Below are 18,667 nucleotides of genomic sequence, written 5' to 3' on the forward strand. Positions count from 1 at the left end.
GAGAGTCATTCGCCATTGGGGTGGGCAGCCCAGGGAGGTGGTGGAGTCCCCATCCCTGGAGGTGTTCAAGAGGGGATTGGATGTGGCACTTGGTGCCGTGGTTTAGCCATGAGGTCTGTGGTGACAGATTGGACTCGATGATCTTTGAGGTCTCTTCCAACCTTGGTGATTCTGTATTCAACTACCCTCACAACAATATTTCCCTCTCTTCATTCCAGCTGGAATTTCACAGAATCACAGAATGTTAGGGGTTGGAAGGGACCCCCCAAAGATCCACCAGTCCAACTCCCCTGCCAGAGCAGGGGCACCCAGGGCAGGACACAAGAACATATCCAGGCAGATTTTGAATGTCTCCAGAGGAGGAGACTCCACAACCTCTCTGAGCAGCCTGCTCCACGGTTCCAGCAGCCTCACACTAGAAAAGTGATGGAACAGCTCATCTCTAAGCATGTGGAGAAAAAATATCATAGAATGGGTTGGGTTGGAAGGGACCTCCAAGGATCATCCAGTCCCAACCCTCTACCATAGGCAGGGACACCTCCCACCAGCCCAGCTTGCTCAAGGCCTCATCCAGCCTGGCCTTGAACACCTCCAGGGAGGAGGCAGCCACAGCCTCCCTGAGCAACCCCTCCCAGTATCTCACCATCCTCACTGGAAAGAATTTCTTCCTGATCTCCAGCCTGAATCTCCCCTGCTCTAATTGCAAACCATTTCCCCTTGTCCTGTCACTACAGGCCCTTATAAAAAGTACCTTTTGAAAACATCAGATGAAATGTTTGGAAATGATAAAAAACATATCCAAAGGTCACCTTAGCACAGAGAGGCTGCTCTGTAGCAGCTCTGGCCTGCCTGATCTGGGCAGTGACGACAACACCCCCACAGCAAGGCAGAGTAGCCATCTCCAGGTGCTGAGCTGCTTTGTTGACATAGGAAGTGTCCATCCACTGCCTCCACAAGTCCTGGCTCACTTGTGAGGGGATTTAATGCAGACCATGCTGGAATGGTTTGGGTTGGAAGGGACTGCCAAAGCTCATCCGGTCCACCCCCTCTGCAGTCAGCAGGGACCTCCTCAACTAGACCAGGTTGCCCAGAGCCTTGTTGAGCCTCACCTTGAATATCTCCAGGGATGGGACCTCAACCACCTCCCCAGGCAACCTGTTCCAGTGTTCCTCTTCCCTTGTGGTAAAAAACCCTGGTTCTGCTACAGCAAAATCAGGAGATCCCTAAAATGCTCAACTCCATTCTTTTGGCCTTCAAAGCAGCTTTGCTGATGAGACACAGCCTACTGAACCCAAAGGTGACCTAGTCCAACCCCCTCTGCATTAAGCAGGGACCTCCTCAACTAGATCAGGTTGCCCAGAGTCCTGTGGAGGGCATTTGTCTCAAGAAGTAGATCTTGAGGAGCTACAGTGAACTGTCTGAAAGTACAGAGTTCTCCAAGTTAAGCAGAAGAATTCAGCACAGAAAGGAGGCCACTGCCAGAGGTTGTGACAGCAGCCTAAGAGGAGTTTGCTAGCATGGCTGAGTATTTCCAGAAACCCACAAAGGCATTTAGAAGAAATCATTCTTTTTTCTTCTTTGAGAAAGAAACTTGCAGGGCTGCAAGGCAGACATGTATGGAAAGGAATCAGTGAGATGGCCACAACTTAAAAAGAAATGAAGGACTCACAAGAAAGAAGCAGAAAGAGTGCTTGCAAGGGAGGAGAGACACATTATCCTTCTGTTTTGGCATGCCACGTTCATTTCTTTTCCTACCTGTCCGATCCCAGGAGCCTGAATATCCTGGTGTTGTCAGAAATTTCTTGTGTGATCTGGACAAGACACAAGGGAAACATTTGCACCACATGCACCAGTCTGTCTGCTTTAACCTAGACCAAAGAGCTCTCTGTAGGACTCTCCCCAGCAGGTCTCTGTCTCTCTTGAACTGGGGAGCCCAGAACTGGACACAGCCTTCCAGGTGTGGTCTCAGCAGGGCAGAGCAGAGGGGGAGCAGAACCTCCCTAGCCCTGCTGGCCACACTTCTCTTGCTGTATCCCAAGATGCCATTGGCCCTCTTGGCCACAAGGACACATTGCTGTCTCATGCAGAACTTGCTGCCCACTAGAACTTCTCCATGGACCTGCCTTCCAGCAGGATGAGTCCCAATCTATACTGGTGCCTGGTGCTGTTCCTCCCCAGATGCATAGCTCTAGACTTCTGCATTTATCCTTGGCTTTTGTTAGTCTAGAATCTGAAGCATAGTGCAGTGCTCACCTCGTTTGATCTGAAACTCCTTCCTTGCATGCCATGTTTCCAGAAGGCCAACACACTGTCCTGCAGACAGACTGGTAACAAAGAACACTGGAGTCAGTTCTGAGGCATAATTCTGAGGCAGTTGAGCTTTTCTTCTGCAGTCAGCACCTGTAGGTTGTGTTGTGCCATGCTCACCCATACAGCCTGCAAACTGTCTCACTGGAGTTGCTGAGTCTGCCTCCAGAGTAGCTGCCTGCCTGTGTTTATCTCTTTGTTTAATGAGTGGAGTTCCCATTCCCACTCAGCTAGAAAGAATTCTAAACCTGTCCTTCTGTCTAGTCCTAAACATGCCCCTTCTGCTGCCTGGGAAATGCCTCCTTACCCTCAGACTAGCAGAAAATGCAACAGAACACCACCAGGGATGCTGCAGGGACATCTTCCACTTTCCCAGCGGCTCTTGGCCAGAGTGCTCCTTCTGCACTAGCACTGCAAAGCCTTCCAGACCCCTGCACTTCCCAGCCTGTCCCTTTGGGACAGACACTTGCATGTGAGCCCTGGGAAAGGAAATGGCTCTAGGCCTTCCTCAAAGAGAGGGCAAGTGTGTAGCCCTCCAGATGCCCCACCTGCATCCTCCTCATCTGTCTCTGGGCAGATACGGGGGAAGGAGCGCAGAGCTCTTTGGGGACACTATCAGGCCAGAAGAGGACACTGGTAACATGTCTGTGACAAGCAGAGCACTACAGCAAGTGCAGAGGTCACACAGTGAACAGCTTCAGGTCTATTTACCCCTTCCTTCCCCCATTCCTAACCTCCAGGAGCCATGGAAGTCTCATTTTCCATGACAATGGCTTTTCATCCTCCCCTCTAGGACAGAAGCAAATTCCCTCCAACTCATTCTTTTGGTTCCTACTGTTCCTCCTCTCTGGTGCTCCCACCCTGCACCTTTGCACACATCCTTCCTCATCTCTCCCTTCAGAAGCATGTGAAGCAATCCAGGTATGTAACCACTGGAAAACTGTCCAAACAATTATGTTCAGTGTCTCTGTCCCATAGATTCATTCATTCATATCCTTCACCAGAGAAGCTGGATTCCCACACAGTGAGACAGACACAACGGAGCCTTTGATCTGTTCTCTAAAACTGCTGTGAGCACAAGTGCTGGATGGGTGAGTGAGCCAGGAGTGATTCACAGGCTTCATACAGGTGAAGCTTCACAGAAACATTCAGCCTGGAGAAGACCTTCAGGAGCACCAAGTCCAACCCCTGACCCTGCTCTGCAAGGCTCACCCCTAAACCATAGCCCCAGGCACCACAGCCAAACCACCTTGAAACACCTCCAGGCTTGGGGACTCCACCACCTCCCTGGGCAGCTCAGCCCAGTGCCTGAGCACTCTGGATGGGGAAAAATTCTTCCTACTCTCCAGTCTAAACCTACCCAGTGGCAGCTTGAGGCTCTTCCCTCTTGTTCTGTCACTAATTACCAGCACCAACCTCTCCACAAGGTCCTTTCAGGGAGCTGGAGAGAGCCATGAGGTCTGCCCTCAGCCTCCTCTGGTTCCCACTAACCATCCCCAGCTCCTTCAGTTGCTCCTCCTCAGATTTCTTCTGCAGGCCCTTCCCAGCTTCCTTGCCCTCCTCTGCCCTGGCTCCAGCCCCTCCACATCTCTCTTGGATTGAGCTACCCCAAACTGGACACAGCCCTCGAGGTGTGGCCTGCCCAGAGCTGAGGCCCAGAGGACAATCCCCTCCCTGCTCCTGCTGGACACAGCATTGCTGATCCCAGCCAGGAGGCCACTGGCTCTCTTGGCCACCTGGGCACACTGCTGGCTCCTCTTCAGCTGCTTGGCCATTAGAAGGTTGAAGGTCTCCATAGTATTCCTAAGGCATTTAACCTCCACTGCAATTGCTCCAAAGGCAACCTGTTAGGTAGCCTGAGGAATCTGTCTCTGAGCCTTCTCACACAAGGTGAGATGCCTGAGACAGTGTTTCAAATGCCAAAGGCTTGGCCTCTCTCATTCTCTACTGTAACACAAGTTCAAATGTCTGGGGTTGGAAGGGACCTAGAAGAATCATTGAGTCCAGCTCCCTGCTCCTCACAGGACTACCCAACACAAAACCATATGCCTGAGTGTTAGCCAGACACTGCCCTGGGGAGCTGGTTCCAGTGACTGACCCCCCTCTCAGTGCAGAGCCAAGCTGCTCCTCCCCTGACACAGCTTCACTGCATTCCCTTGTGTGCTATCCCTGGCCAGGAAGGAGATCATCGCTCTGCTGCCCCGCTGAAGAAGCTGCAGACTGCACTGAAGTCAGCACTCAGCCTTCTCTTTTGCAGGCTGAACAAAGTGACCTCAGCTGCTCCTCAAAAGTCTTGCCCTTGAGACCTTTCACCATCTTGGTTGCCCTCCTCTGGACACACTCTAGTAGAATCATAGAGTTGTTAGGGGGTAGATTCAGATTGGATGTTAGGAAGAAGTTCTTCCCTCTGAGGCTGGTGAGACACTGGCACAGGTTGCCCAGGGAGGTGGTGGAAGCCTCCTGCCTGGAGGTTTTTAAGGCCAGGCTGGCTGTGGCTGTGAGCAACCTGCTGCAGTGTGAGGTGTCCCTGCCCATGGCAGGGGGATAGGAACTGGATGCTCCTCGAGGTCCCTTCCAACCCTAACAATTCTGATTCCTTGCTCTGGCAGATACTAACCTGTGCTTCTGCCTGGCTTTGCTGACCTCAAATGCATTCTTCTTGTGGTTAAGTAACTAACAGAACCTTCTGCTCCTTCTCTTGTCCCATGTGTACAGGGGGGAGGGAAGGGAGCAGGGAGTGGGGAAGCTATTAGCAGCTCCCTGGTTTGTCCTGGGGGGGTCTTGTGTTGTTCATAAATTGTATATGTATGTAAATATTGTCTGTTTTGTACACATTCCTTGCATTTCATATTTAGATTGTAGTTCTGCTTTGTAAACACAGCTTCATTTGCTTCCAACTGAGCTGGCCTGGCAATTTTATGGTGGGGGAGGAATGTTCAACCCACCACAGCTGCCAGGGCAAATCGTTGCCTCATCTTCACCTTGCCATCAACCCGAGGGCACAGCTCTCTTTCCCCTGGGTTGCTCTGCAGCCTCTCATGCCCCACTTTGTCTGTATAATAAGGTGCAGAATCTGTCACTTGCTCTTGTTACATTTGCCTGGCCAGCTGCTGCTGATCAATAACAAAACCCAACTCACCTATTGACTCGATCTGGAAGTCAAAGGTGAGCTCCGACGAGAGTTTGCGGCTGGATTTTAACCTGCCTTGTAGGTTGACGATTTTGATGCAGCCTAGGCAAGAAACAGGAGATGTCAGCTGGCTTGGTTCAGCATTTAGAGCAGGCAGAAAGAGAATTCTACCCCTCCCCAAGAGGAGTCCAATCCAAACAGCTCCTCACAGAGCTGGGAATTCAACCACAAACACAACTGACAAACACACAGCACCCACGGTCACATCTCAGCTCACAACCACCTCATTGAGCCAAACACCTTCCAACAACTCAGGCCCCAGGCCCCCTCCCCAGGCCTCCCACCATTCCTCCCCACCCCCTCAACCTAAGCCTAACAGTGCAGCTACCAAACTGGCTTTGGCCAGGCTGAGCCAGGCTGCACACCTCCCCCACAGCACCAGAGATCAGAGAACCGTGATGGGAAGGGAGAGGGAGGCAGAAGAGGGAGGAATTGGCTCTGCAACCTGTTTCTATAGCAAATGCTTATGGGATAAAACAACAAACTGTTACAATTCCCTGTGCCTAGCACAAATTAACCAGGTTGGAAAAGACCTTTGAGATCATCAAGCCCAACCTATCACCCACCACCATCTAATCAATTAAACCATGGCACCAGGTGCCTCATCCAGGCTCTAAATATTTCCAGGGATGGTGACTCCATCACCTCCCTGGGCAGCACATTCCCATGGCCAATCTCTCTTTCTGGGAAGAATTTCTTCCTAACATCCAGCCTAAACCTCCACTAGCACAGCTTGAGACTGTGTCCTCTTGTTCTGGTGCTGGTTGCCTGGGAGAAGAGACCAACCCCCACCTAGCTACAACCTCCTCTCAAGTAGTTGTAGAGAGCAATAAGGTCTCCCCTCAGCCTCCTCTTCTCCTCCCTCAGCCTCTCCTCACAGGCCCCAGAACCCTCCCCAGCCTTGTTGCCCTTCTCTGGACACCTTCCAGCAGCTCAACATCTTTCTTGAATTGAGGAGCCCAGGACTGGACACAGGACTCAAGGTGTGGCCTAACCAGCACTGAGTACAGGACACAAGGACTTCCCTGTTCCTTCTGGCCACACTATTCCTGATGCAGGCCAGGATGCCATTGGCCTATTTACCCCCTTGGAGGACCTTTCAGCTCTCTGGTGAAGACATCCAGTCTTAAACCCACAACAGTCACCCAAGAATTCATCTTCAACATCTGCTCTGATTTGAGGACAGGCATAGAAATTGAGCTGACAGTAAAACTTACAATCCAAGCACACCAAAATGGTATCTCTCTCCAGCTGTGTTACATGGACAACACTTGTCTCTGTAGTGTCTGCAATAAACAAATGACACATAGATTAGCATCCATTTTAAAAGGAAACTCCTACAGACTGAGGCAATTTAGTAAGTTAGTGTGCTTTGAGCTGCTTGAAACTATCATCTTACCAAGTGGCATTTCTCTTCTCTTAAGAGAGGCATGCTGAGTGGGATGGGAAAGCTGAAGCTGTAATATTAAAGTATGGACTTCATCTAACCTTTCCTGCACCAGCTCAGGTGCTGTGTTTATAGCATACATCCACAGAATGGTTTAGGTTGGAAGGGGCCTTAAAGATCATCTACTTCCAAACCTGCATGGGCAGGGACACCTTGCACTAGACTGAGCTGCTCAAGGCCTCATCCAGCCTGGCCTTGCTCTCCCTTTGCTCACTGTTGGCATAACTTAATGCTGCTGTTGTTGTTGTAGAAGCCAGGCAGGTACCTGAGCCTGTCCATGCTGAAGCTGAATGCTGATTCCTTCCAAGTCTTGCTAGGGACTTTTAAATTAGTACTTGGTTCTGGCTGCTATTTTCAGTCTTTCCATCCTTGAATCTTCCAAAACTAAGGGATTCTTTCTTTCCCCAATCTCTTAAAAGAGGAGTTACCTTCTGCTCTTTTGGGTTACAGCTGCAGCAGTCCCCATCACAGAAAGCAGGGAGATCTAAGCCATGATTAGTGAGCAAGTCAACTCAAAAGAGAAGAGTAGCTTTGGTCTGTTTGTTTGTGAACATTAAAAGTGCCCAAAGAGCAGCCCTAACTGCTTCAGGACTACTGCCAGCCCTCCAAACAACTCACTAAACCTTTTAGAGATGAGAAGTTGCAGTGTGGTACCCAAAATTCAAAAGCAGCTTTTGGTTAAATAAAGTCATCTACAGTCTTGCTGAGAAGAAAAACACTCCTCAAGGATGATGGCAGCAGAAATGTTCTCCTTGGCCCCTCCACCTCGTGCTGGCTGTTTGTGTTGGAAGGTACACTTAACCAATTTGGAATGCATCACCTTCACCACCAGTGGGGATTCCCATGGTGAAAGCATGACACAGGAGGACTGGAGGATAGACATCTCTGCAACCACGTTATGTGACATGGGAATCATAAAACAGCTCAGGTTGGAAGGGACCTCAGAGATCATTGCTCTGACCCCACTCTGCCACAAGCAGGGACACCTCTCAACTAGACCTGATTGCCCAAGGCCTCATCCAGTCTGGCCTGGATGTCCAGTGTGGGGGACATGGTTTGATGGTTGGACTTGACAATCTTGGAGGCCCCCTTCCAACCACTGATTCATAGAATTGTTAGGGTTGGAAGGGACCTCAAGGATTATCCAGTTCCAACCCCCCTGCCATGGGCAGGGACACCTCACACTACAGCAGGTTGCTCACAGCCACATCCAGCCTGACCTGAACAATCTCCAGGCAGGAGGTTTCCACCACCTCCCTGGGCAACCTCTGCCAGTGGGGAAGAACTTCTTCCTAACATCCAATCTGAATCCACTCATTTCTATTGTTTTTTCCATTCCCCCTAGTCCAATCGCTCCCTGACACCCTCAAAAGTCCCTCCCCAGCTTCCATGTAGGTCCCCATCAGATGCTGGAAGGCTACAGGAAGGTCTCCTGGGGGCCTTCTCTTCTCCAGACTGAACAGCCCTGATGATTCTGTGCTTCACGATGTGTAATCCTTCTTTTCCTCAGAGGAAACCGCCTTTATATAGTGCTTCAGCGACAATGGAAGAGGAAGGAACATTTCTGACTGCAGTTGCCACACACAAACCTGTTTCTGTAAACCATGAAGAGGTAGAGTTTGGGTTGACAGTCTCAAAATTCACCACCTGGTTGAAATCTCTTCCTTTGCTGACGCCGACACAAACCAAGGGGAATTCCTGTTCAGGGACTACCAGCATCTCAAACAGCCTCAGTGGACAAGGTACAGGGAAATCTATGTGCTAGAGAAAGGAACAAAAACAGGTCTCAGAAGGAAAACCAAGTTTAGTCTGAGTTGCTTTTAGTTGTTTAAATCACAGATATTTTATAGAGGAGTGTGTGTGTATATATATTTAAATCACCTATATTTTAGTTCTTTAAATCATATGGTGAATTTTATGCCATACATTTTGTAACCCTGTTTATTTACCTCTTCAGGTAACAGTGACTGCTAGATTAAAAGGTCTGGGTTAAATAAATAGAGAGAGTCTTTATACAGAGTGAGTTGAAATAAGAGAGGATGGCTTCCATCTCCTGTCCTCTGCAGCTGCCAACAGGTGCCAACTGCTACACCCATCACTGCTCTCCCTGCCTAGGGAGCCTCTAAGACTTGTTTCCCAGGCTGATCAAATTCTAGTCTCAAACATGTGTCCACCTTGGCTGCATCTCTACAGGTGGTGTCAGATGGAGAGCCAACCACCACTTCTGAGCAGCTCCAGTGCCATAAAGCACTGTCAGTGGCCATCTTCTCTCTGCTGTGGGAGCAAACCTGCTGCTAACAACCCATGTTCTCATTCCACTCTGCCCTGTCTCAGCCTGCCAGCCAAAGGGTTGTTACCATGCAATTAAAAGGCAATGCTCATGAGGAGAAGGGCTTTGTTCACAGGATGTCAGGGGTTGGATGGAACTTCTGGAGATCTTCCAGGCCAAGCCCCCTGCCAGAGCAGGACCATAGAATCCAGCACAGGTCACACAGGAACACAGCCAGACAGGGCTGGAAAGGCTCCACAGAAGGAGACTCCACAACCTCACTGGGCAGCCTGCTCCAGGGCTCTGGGACACTCACAGGGAAGAAGTTTTTCCCTCATGTTGAGGTGGAACTTCCTGTGCTGTAGTTTCTATCCATTGCTCCTTGTCCTATCACAGAGTGCAAGTGAGCAGAGGCTGTCCCATCCCTTCCTTCCTGAGCCCCAGCCCTCAGCTATTGATAGACATTGATCAGAACCCCTCTCAGTCTCCTCTCCAGACTAAAGAGTCCCAGGGCTCTCAGCCTCTCCTCATCAGGCAGTGCTCCAGGCCCTTCAGATCCATTGGACTCTCTCAGGTAGATCCCTGTCCCTCCTGAACTGGATGCAATACTCCAGGTGTTCTTCAGCTGAAGTGCACCAGAAACACAAGAACAGGTCTCTCTCTCTATTTTGAGTCAGTTAGTGCAGATCACACATTTAAATTGCCATTTCCAGTATCATCTAACAGAAACCAAGCACAAAACCCTGAAGAAACAGCTAATACTTCTTTTGAACAAGTTGTGAGAAGCCAAACAGAGCTGAACAGGAGCTTGTTTCACCTTGTTGTAACATTACCTTGATTAACATAAATTTTTGCATTGGTTCAACCCATTCTAACAAAACAATGCTGGACTGTAGTGCTCCACAAAGGTATTTGTGGCCTGTGTAGGGATTCCTCACTGCCAAAACAAAAGGAGAGGTAAAGTACATGAGGACACAAATTCCACACCGTTTCCAGCTAAGCAAGAGTCTGCACACTTTGGGACAATCCCCAGCACCACCATTCTTATTTGCTGCCTAAAGAAGCTGCTGGAAAGTCAATCCCCACAGCATGGAAAGGGTGACAGTGAGCGTGCTGGAACAGGAGTTGTCCTTCCACCAAGCACAGCGAGCTGGTGCCAAATAAACCTCAAGAAACACAACTCTGACAAGAGCACTCTGCTACATTTCACCCCTCCAAGTTCACTGTTGGTCTTTTCAGTTACTGGTTTAGAGTCTTTAAAAGAGTAAAATATTTCACCCCTCCCACTCCAAGTCCACTGTTGGTGTTTTCAGTTACTGGTTTAGAGTCTTTAGAGTAAAATATTTCACCCCTCCAACTCCCAAGTCTATTGCTGGTCTCATGTTTTATTTCCTGGCTTAGGGTCCTCTTTTCTCCAGGCTGCACTGATGCCACTGTCCTCCTCCAGGAACTGAAAAGACTCTTTGCTTTTTGTCATTCAGCACTGCTGTGTGGGTCACTGGAGCCTGTGCTAAGAGTTCAGGCTCCTCAAGCCTGATGGTAACTTTTTAAAGCCACTCCATGCTGCGAGATGAGGGCTGGTTTAACCTGGATCTGCATTCTGCTTCTCTGCATTGCTTGAGAGTTGTCTTTCAATTTGAGGAGCAAAACAGGAAAGTTTTCAGTGCTTAGAGTAACCTGAATCTGCTCACTGGCTGCAAATGCATAGCTTCATAATAATGACAGAAGTCATCCTTGAGCATCCTAAACCTGACTCAGTGACCTTTCCACCACCACCACTGGCAGCGCTTCTTGGCACTTGCTCTGCAGATCTTTACTTACCCACACAACACTTCTGACACCACTTAGTGTCAGGAATTTTTGTAGACACTGCAAACTTCCTGCAAGATACAAAGACAGAGGATTATTGATCAACTACAGCACATGGAATGGATTTGCTTTTCAGAAAGTTGGTGGGGGAAAAAGCTTTCTTTGCACCCCCAGGTGCATACACGGCGATCCCTCTGTTAGCACTGAGAGGCTGCTCACTTATGCAGCATTATGAATGCAGCTAAAAATTAGGCCTTGAGAAGAACAGGTGCCTCAGGACCTTCAGCTGTCATGCAGGGCTTGCTATTCAATGAAAACTATTTATAGTCTCTGGGTACTCCCCTGATCTTTTCCAGATCTTTGTCATGCTGGAACTGATTGCCTCTTGTGCTGGACACTAGAAAAGACAAAATAAAGCTCGCTCTTGTCCCAGGGTTGTTATAGTTCAAAGGCAAGACACCCAGACCCAGTGAGGATGGGACAGGATGCCACAGTGGGCAGCCTGCTGGGCCACAGGCCTTGCAAGCTAACAGCTTCCGTGTTACAAAAAGAGGACTTTCAAGAGGTCTGAAGAAGTGGAAGGCAGCTTTGCAAGACCTTTTTTTTCCACGTGCAGGGGATGCTCCCTGAGAAGTCATGAAACCAATTACTTGGAAAATCATCAGATCACAGAAACAGGTTGGAAAAGACACTCAGGATCACCAAGTCCAACCTATAAAGAAAAGCCAGGGAAGATGATGCACCCTGTGATAGCACAAGAGGTAATGGATATAAACTACAGCACAGGAGGTTCCACCTCAACATGAGGAGGAACTTCTTCACTGTGAGGGTCACAGAGCCCTGGAGCAGGCTGCCCAGTACGGTTATCATAGTATCATAGTATCAGTCAGGGTTGGAAGGGACCACAAGGATCATCTAGTTCCAACCCCCCGGCCATGAGCAGGGACACCCCACACTAGATCAGGCTGGTCAGAGCCTCATCCAGCCTGGGCTTAAACACCTCCCGGGCTGGGGCCTCAACCACCTCCCTGGACAACCCATTCCAGGGCTTCACCACTTCATGGTGAAGAACTTCCTCTTCACCTCCAGCCTGAATCTCCCCACCTCCAGCTTCATTCCATTCCCCCTAGTCCTATCACTGCCTGAGATCCTGAGCAGTCCCTCCCCAGCCTTCTTGTAAGTCCCCTTCAGATACTGGAAGGCCACAATTAGGTCACCTCAGAGCCTTCTCTTCTCCAGACTGAACAGCCCCAACTCCTTCAGTCTGTCCTCATAGGAGAGGTGCTCCAGCCCTCTGCTCATCCTTGTGGCCCTTCTCTGGACATGTTCCAGCACCTCCACATCCCTCTTGTAATAGGGGCTCCAGAACTGGATGCAGTACTCCAGGTGGGGTCTCACCAGAGGTGAATAGAGGGCGAGAATCACCTCCCTTGACCTGCTGGCCACACTTCTCTTGCTGCAGCCCAGGATGTGATTTGCTTTCCGGGCTGCAAGTGCACATTGAGAGCTCCTGTTGAGCTTCTCATCCACCAGCACCCCCAAGTCTGGTAGTGTTACTACCTACTCCTCTTGGACTGGCATGGGCTTCTCAGGCTTGTATGGAAGGCAGCACTGTACCCAGGTTGGTATTTTGTATATGCTTGCTAGGAAATGAAACTGGAGGGACTGCATACACAGTGTGCTGCAGGCAGCTGAGGACAAAAGTTCCTTCTACAGTGGCCAGTGAAAAATAACTAGGCAGCAGTGAATGTCTGATCTGAACTCTGCTTCTGTTCTTCCCAGCTTTCCAAACAACCCATGAGTGCATTCCCTCTGTAGTTAGAGAGTATTTCCCTCTCTTCAATCCAGCTGGAATTTCATAGAATCACAGAATGTTAGGGGGTGGAAGGGACCCCCCAAAGATCCACCAGAGCAGGATCACCCAGGGCAGTCCACACAGGAATGCATCCAGGCAGGTTTTGAACGTGTCCAGAGAAGGAGACTCCACAACCTCTCTGGGCAGCCTGCTCCAGGGCATCATCACCCTCACTGTAAAGAAGTTTTTCCTCATGTGGAGGTGAAATCTTCTATGTTTAAGTTTGTGTCCATTGTTCCTTGGCTTATTACTGTGTACCACCAAACAGAGCCTGGCCCCCTCCACTTGACCCCCAGCCCTCAGATATTGATAGACATTGATCAGATCCCCTCTCAGGCTTCTCCTCTCCTGACTGAACAGCCCCAGGGCTCTCCGTCTCTCTTCACAGGGGAAATGCTCAGCGCCCCTAATCAACCTTGTGGCTCTCCATTGGACTCTCTGCAGCAGACTTACTCTCTTGAACTGGGGAGGCCAGAACCAGACACAGTATTCCAGATGCTGGCCACACTTCTCTTGCTGCACCCCAGGATCCCATTGGCTCTCTTGTCCACAAGGACACATTGCTGTCCCATGCAAAACTTGCTGTGCACCAGCACTCCAAGGTCTTTCCCTGTGAAGCTGGTTCCAGCAGGGCAGCCCCTAACCTGTGCTGGTGCCTGCTGTTATTCTTCCACAGATGTAGAACCCTGCCCTTGTCCTTGTTGAACTTCATGAGGTTTGCCTGCAGCCAGCTCTCAGCCTGTCCAGCTCTCACTGGATGGCAGCACAGCCTGACAGGTGTCAGCCAGCCATCCCCCCCTCCCACTTTTGTATCATCAGACACTTGCTGAGGATACTCTCAATCCCTTCATCCAGGTCATTGATAAAGATACTAAACAAAACTGGACTCAATACTGATCCCTGGGGAACACCACTGGCCACAGGCCTCCATCATGTCCCAAAGTCCATTTCTCTACATCCTGACACATGCAAACATAGAGGTTTATTCTCTGATCACTGCCCACAGATGGGAATCTGTGACCAGAGCTCCACAGGATTTGGTGTTGCAGAGCTTCACAGGCCTATCCTGAACTCCCAGGATGAAGACATACTGTTGTATCTGATGGCACAGACTTACCTGGGAAGTATCCTGTCAGGGAGTTTATGTGCTGGAATAGCAACAGGTAACTTTTGCATTTGCCTTGCGTAATCGAAGAGCCCTGGGAGGTTGTGGGAATAAAGCTGGGAAGCTTTACCTGGAGATTAGAAAACAAAACCACACTTCAACTAGGAAAGCAAAGGTTGCCCAGCACCTGCTGCTCAAAGACAGCACAGCAACTTACCAGATATTGACAGCAAGCAGTTGTTCATGACATATAGCCACGTACACCTTCGAGGGAAGAGCTGGGAAGGAAGAAAGAAAGGAACAAAAGGCAGTCAGTGGGATGCACACAAAATTTGAGCACTTGAAGGTGATCAATTCATATCTGCATAGATGACAGGACTAAACTAATAGTGACTTGCTTTTTGGAGCTGAAATTAGCTGAAGCCACAGAACAGTCTGGGTTAGAAGGGACCTCTAAAGGTCATCCAGTCCGACCCCCTCTGCAGTAGCAGGGGCATCCTCAACTAGATCAGGCTGCCCAGAGCCCTGTTGAGCCTTACCTTGAGTATCTCCAGGGATGGGGCCCCAACCACCTCCCTGGGCAACTTATTCCAGTGTTTTGCCACCCTAATAGTAAAGAATCTGTTCCTAACACCCAATTTAAATCAGCTCTTCTCTAGTTTGAAGCCATTGCCCCTTGTCCTGTCACTAAACAGTCTCTCTTGTAGCCTTGCTTCCAGGTTTGGAGGGCTACTATTAGGTATCCCTGGAGCCTCATCTTCTCCAGGCTCTTTAGAAGGGCCTGTAGTGACAGGACAAAGTGCAATGATCTGCAATTAGAGCAGGGCAGATCCAGACTGCAGATTAAGAAGAAATTCTTTCCAGTGAGGATGGGGAGACACTGGAAAGGGTTGCTCAGGGAGGTTGTGGCTGCCCCCTCCCTGGAGATGTTCAAGGCCAGGTTGAATGAGGCCTTGAGCAAGCTGGGCTGGTGTGAGGTGTCCCTGCCCATGGCAGGGGGGTTGGAACTGGATGATCTTTAAGGTCCCTTCCAACATAAGCTATTCTATCTCATAAATGTATCTCATCACAATGCTTTAAAGAAAATACAAATTTGCATCCAAAACTATTCCACACTATTTGACCATCAGTTAACTGCCATTACAGTGAAGTTCTACACACTGATAGATGCAAATATCCTTCTTAAACATGGCTCAGCCTGCAAAAATGCACACATGACTGAAAGATCTCCTCAACAATAAACACTTAAGGTACTTTTCAGCGTAGCTAGTGTCTGTTTAACTGTAGCAAAGGATTTTTACAAGGACTGTACAACAGTGGACCTGCTGGAGTGGGTCAGCAGGAGGGTCACCAAGATGATCAGAGGGCTGGAGCACTTCTCCTATGAGGACAGGCTGGGAGAGCTGGGGCTGTTGAGCCTGGAGAGGATAAGGCTCCAGGAAAACCTTAGAGCTGCAGTTCAGTATCTGCAGGGGAGCTGCAGGCAGGCTGGGGAGGGACTGTTCAAAAGGGCTTGGAGTGCTAGGCCCAGGGGCAATGGTTTGAAATTGGAGCAGGGCAGATTTAGGCTGGCCCTCAGGAGGAAGTTGTGCCCAAGGAAAGTGGTAAGACACTGGAAGAGGTTGCCCAGGGCTGGGGTTGAGGCCCCATGCCTGGAGCCACTGAAGCTGAGCCTGGCTGTGTCCCTGTGCAGCCTGCTCTAGCTGGAGGTGTCCCTGCTGAGTGCAGGGGGGGTTGCACAAGATGCCCTTGGAGGCTGCCTTCCAATCTGATGCAATCTGTGAATTGATCTGAGTGGCTAAAAAAAGTGACAAAGATCTTCCCAAAATATCAAACCAGGAACATACCTGCTCCATTGATGTTTCATGAAGTTCATTGAGGTTCAGTGTATAAATACCTTCTTCTGCACCAAATATCAAGTACTGATCTGCAAACAAAGGAAAGCCTGGTTTCAGGAAGCTGTTTTATCAGACTGTGTAGCTCTTCACCCATAGGGTTTGAGAGGATGAAAGATTCATCTTGCAAAAGAAGCTTCAATGAGGCTGCTTTAAGACATGAGGAAAAATCAGACTTTTCTTCTCTTTTATAACCAATGATTGGAATAAAACCCAGTGGTGATACAACCACAAGCAAGAATTCCCATGAATTATTGCCCCATCTATAGCTTATCCTACTTAGACATCTCCATCTCTTTTGTGGCATATTCACAGCCTCCTTTCAGAGTAGTTCATGAACAGTATTGACTGGCAAATTTCCTTAGTCCTTTGGAGGTGCCTCAGGTTTGAACATAGTTTGTACCCTGGGCTGCATTTATATCTGCTAACAAGTCAAGCACCTCACACTGAGAAGATGTCAGCTGCAAAAGACTGACTTCCACCATTTCAGTTTCTACAGTATCTTAGTTTTGCCTTGCTCCCTGGCTCAGCATCTCCTCTGTACAGCCTGTAAGCAAAGGGTGAAGTTGCAGGCAATGCAAGCACAGTGCTAACCAATTAGCCCTTTCCCTATCCTATGTGCAAGCACCAAAACATATGCAAAAATGGATTGGGGAAACCTGCAGAACCAGAATGATTTAGGGAGACAAAAAGAAACCAAACCATACCCCAAACCAACCCCAACCCAACTCCAAACCCAACCCAACCCCACCCCAATCCCAACCCCAACCCCAATCCCAAACCAACCACCACCAAGAAGCCCAAACAACAAACAAACAAACAAAGCAAGTCAATGACAGGGAAAATCTACCTCAGCTATGACCTCCAAAAGCCACAGTTTCAAAAATAAATTAAGATTGGCATCTTTTGGACTAAAATCCTACAACAGCTCAGGTTGGAAGGCACCTCAGAGATCATCTATTCCAACCCCTCTGCCATGGGCAGGGACACCTCTCAACTAGGCTTGGCTGCTCAAGGCCTCATCCAACCTGGCCTTGTATATCCCCAGGGAGAAGGCATCCACAATCTCTCTGGGCAGCCTATTCCAGAGTCTCTCCACCCTCATACTGAAGAATTTCTCCCTCAGCTCCATGTAATTTGTTCCTTTTAATGAAAGCTGCAGTCGTGCCCCACGTATCTCTAACCTAACAAAGCTTCTCAGCATCAAACTTCAGACAGCAGGGGCATGATGACAGAACTGCTGCTGGAAAACCACCTATTTCACAGCATGTCTGTTTCAAAAGGATAATCTTGCTCATCCAAGGACACTGTTCCCCACAGAATCCTCCTGGACAACCTGGCTACTCAGGGCTTGGCTGAGCAAGGCTCTGCTGGATAAAGCACTGGTCCGAAGAGTGGTGGTCAGTGGAGCCAAACCCAGCTGCTGGCTGGTCACAGGTGGTGTTCCTTAGGCCTCAGTGCTGGGATCACTTCTGTTTCACATCTTTATTGATGACCTTGATGAAGACCCAGAGTGTGTCAGCAGTAGGTTGGCAGATGGCACCAAGTGAGGTGGCAGTGCTGACCTGCACCAGGGCAGGGAGGCTCTGCAGAGGGACTTGGAGAGATTGGATCCATGGCCAAGGGTAACAGGAGGAGCTCCAACAAGGCCAAGTGCCAGGGCCTGACCTTGGGTCACAACCACCCCAAGCAGTGCTGCAGGCTTGGGGCAGTGTGACTGGAAAGCTGCTGGCAGAAAGGGAGCTGGGGGTGCTAATGGCCAAGCAGCTGAAGAGGAGCCAGCAGTGTGCCCAGGTGGCCAAGAGAGCCAGTGGCCTCCTGGCTGGGATCAGCAATGCTGTGTCCAGCAGGAGCAGGGAGGGGATTGTCCTCTGGGCAGGCCACACCTCAAGGGCTATGTACAGTTTTGAGCAGCTCAATACAAGAGAGATGTGGAGGTGCTGGAGCCAGGGCAGAGGAGGGCAAGGAAGCTGGGAAGGGCCTGCAGAAGAAATCTGAGGAGGAGCAACTGAAGGAGCTGGGCTCTCTTCTCCCAGGTCATAAGTGATAGAACAAGAGGGAAGAGCCCCAAGCTGCCACTGGGTAGGTTCAGACTGCACAGTAGGAAGAATTTTTCCCCATCAAGAGTGGTCAGGCACTGGGCTGAGCTGCCCAGGGAGGTGGTGGAGTCACCAACTCTGTTGGGGTGTTTAAAGGTGGTTTGGATGTGGTGCCTGGGGCTATGGTTTAGGGGTGACCCTTGCAGAGTAGGGTCAGTGGTTGGACTTGGTGATTCTGAGGGTCTTTTCCAACCTGACTGTTTCTGTGCTTCTGTGGAAATGGGTAAAACACATCCAATATTCTACCTCTTGTGTCTGGATTTATCCACGATGTTGCACAATGGATTTTTAATGGACAGCCATTGAAAACCTTTGAAAAGCAAGCACCCATCTGCAGGAACAAAACCAAAACACACACACATGAGAAGCTAAAAGGTGACACTTTTCCTGAAAGCAGTGACAAAATGTTAAGGTAAATGTCATTTGCCATACAGAAAATAACCTCACCCAGACAATAAGCTGACAAAGAGGTACTTTGAAAGTGATTTTTCCTTCCTGCATAAGGCATTGCTGAACAAAACCCCCCAGAATTAGATACTAAGTTCAGTCTAAGCACATAATACAGAGGAGACAAACATGAAAAGGCTTCCTGAATTCTGTGACTTGAGGAAGTCTCAACGCAGAAAGTTTATTCTTGTCACAGCTTTGTCAGGGTTGGAAGGGACCTCAAGGCTCATCCAGTTCCAACCCC

At 49.5% G+C, this 18,667-nt stretch overlaps 1 protein-coding gene across 5 annotated transcripts in view; it reads right to left on the minus strand.

The window, feature by feature from the left end:
- The window catches only part of MAP4K3 (mitogen-activated protein kinase kinase kinase kinase 3), an 88,510-nt gene that overhangs the window by 1,777 nt on the left and 68,066 nt on the right, over positions 1-18,667 (minus strand). For 4 of the 5 annotated variants that reach the window (XM_068153063.1, XM_068153061.1, XM_068153065.1 and 1 more), the window contains 11 exons: positions 18,223-18,307; positions 15,830-15,909; positions 14,200-14,260; positions 13,995-14,112; positions 11,035-11,093; positions 10,047-10,150; positions 8,534-8,705; positions 6,715-6,783; positions 5,447-5,539; positions 2,254-2,324; positions 1,756-1,811 (listed from right to left, as the gene is read on the minus strand). In XM_068153063.1, coding sequence (XP_068009164.1) covers positions 1,756-1,811; positions 2,254-2,324; positions 5,447-5,539; positions 6,715-6,783; positions 8,534-8,705; positions 10,047-10,150; positions 11,035-11,093; positions 13,995-14,112; positions 14,200-14,260; positions 15,830-15,909; positions 18,223-18,307 — 968 coding nt within the window. The remainder of the gene's footprint in view (positions 1-1,755; positions 1,812-2,253; positions 2,325-5,446; positions 5,540-6,714; positions 6,784-8,533; positions 8,706-10,046; positions 10,151-11,034; positions 11,094-13,994; positions 14,113-14,199; positions 14,261-15,829; positions 15,910-18,222; positions 18,308-18,667) is intronic. The other variant, XM_068153062.1, reaches the window with a different exon arrangement.

This window comes from Melanerpes formicivorus, unplaced genomic scaffold (assembly GCF_026170545.1).
Source record: "Melanerpes formicivorus ecotype bairdi unplaced genomic scaffold, bMelFor1.0.p_v2 SCAF_25, whole genome shotgun sequence".
Classification (NCBI taxonomy): Eukaryota; Metazoa; Chordata; class Aves; order Piciformes; family Picidae; genus Melanerpes; species Melanerpes formicivorus.